General features: G+C 30.2%; 1 protein-coding gene across 1 annotated transcript; it reads left to right on the forward strand.

Annotated features, from left to right (window-relative positions):
- Positions 1-115: 115 nt before the first annotated feature.
- On the forward strand, positions 116-1,156 carry LOC111034367 (52 kDa repressor of the inhibitor of the protein kinase-like; the record flags this gene model as incomplete). Its single annotated transcript, XM_022315550.1, has 1 exon — positions 116-1,156. A coding segment is annotated over one exon (1,041 nt), but the record flags the coding sequence as incomplete, so codon positions are not given.
- Positions 1,157-1,408: the final 252 nt, after the last annotated feature.

Below are 1,408 nucleotides of genomic sequence, written 5' to 3' on the forward strand. Positions count from 1 at the left end.
TATTTCATTTAGTTGTAATGTAACTGATATTCGAAACTGTATGGGCACAATGCAAGCTATATGTAACTTTTTTGGCTATCCTAAAAGACAAAATGTACTCAAAATATAAATTCAGAATGAACTACATGAATCAAAATTGAAAAAACTAAAAAAGTTTTGCCCTACAAGGTGGGTTGAGCGACATGACGCTGTACTTGTGTTTCATGAACTTCAACCAGCAGTTGTGGATGCACTTAATGAAATATCTACTTGGAAAGATAATGAGACTTCTGCTTTAGCTAACCAACTTAGTTCCTCCATCCATCAATTAAGGTTTCAAGTAGCCTTATTGATATTAGTAAAAGTATTTTCAATAAGTGCTCCTTTGAGCAAATTTCTTCAAACTGAAAACTTAGATTTAGAATCTGCTCTAAAATATGCTGATATGACTCAATCAACTATAAAACAAATCCGTGATAACGCTAATGCTGAGTTTGAAAAAATATTTAAAGAAGTAGAGGATGTCTGTAGTAGTTTTGATATAACTGTTAGTGTTCCAAGAACAACAAGTCGACAAAAAAATAGGAGTAATGTTATGAATAATAATCCAATAGAATATTATAGAATCTCAACATTCATCCCATTTCTTGATAATTTTCTTGAACAACTGCACGGACGATTTCTTGAACATAGGGCCAAACTAAAAAGTTTCAACTGCTTATTACCTAAGACCAGCAAACAAATATCTGAAGAAACATTTGAGGACTTCAAAATTCTGTTCAATTTTTATACTGATATATTAAGTGACAGCATCAATTTGACTAGCTTAGAAATGGGTTATGGTGAACTTAAACTGTGGTATAACAGTTGTGCATTCAAATCACCAAATTTGTCGTCAACAATAACAGAACTATTTTTCCATTGTAATCCTGATTTTTTTCCTTTAATCTCAAAGTTATTGCAAATATTAATTACACTGCCAGTCACAACAGCTACTGGAGAGAGGTCTTTTTCATCCTTGAGTCGACTTAAAAATTATCTCAGAAATACTACTGGTCAAATGAGACTAAATGGATTGGCAGTCCTCAATATACACCAAGATATTAATGTTGATCCATCAATGATTATTGATGAAATGGCTAAAACTTCAAAACGGAGACTCAATCTTAATTTATAAGTGTTTTTTATTCATAATATGACTATTTCTATACTTATGACTTTATTATTTTATTTCTTGTTATGTATGATGATTTATAAATAATATACTAACATTATTTATGTAATAAATTATATAATTAACCATACAGGATTTTATCTTATGTATATATTATATTGTACTAATGTAACCCCCCCCCCAAAATTTTTTTCTAGTTGCGCCACTGTGTACTTCAGAACATATTCTCATTTTTCCGTTTAATGTTCTATTAAA

The sequence above is a fragment of the Myzus persicae genome, unplaced genomic scaffold (genome assembly GCF_001856785.1).
Source record: "Myzus persicae strain clone G006 unplaced genomic scaffold, MPER_G0061.0, whole genome shotgun sequence".
Classification (NCBI taxonomy): Eukaryota; Metazoa; Arthropoda; class Insecta; order Hemiptera; family Aphididae; genus Myzus; species Myzus persicae.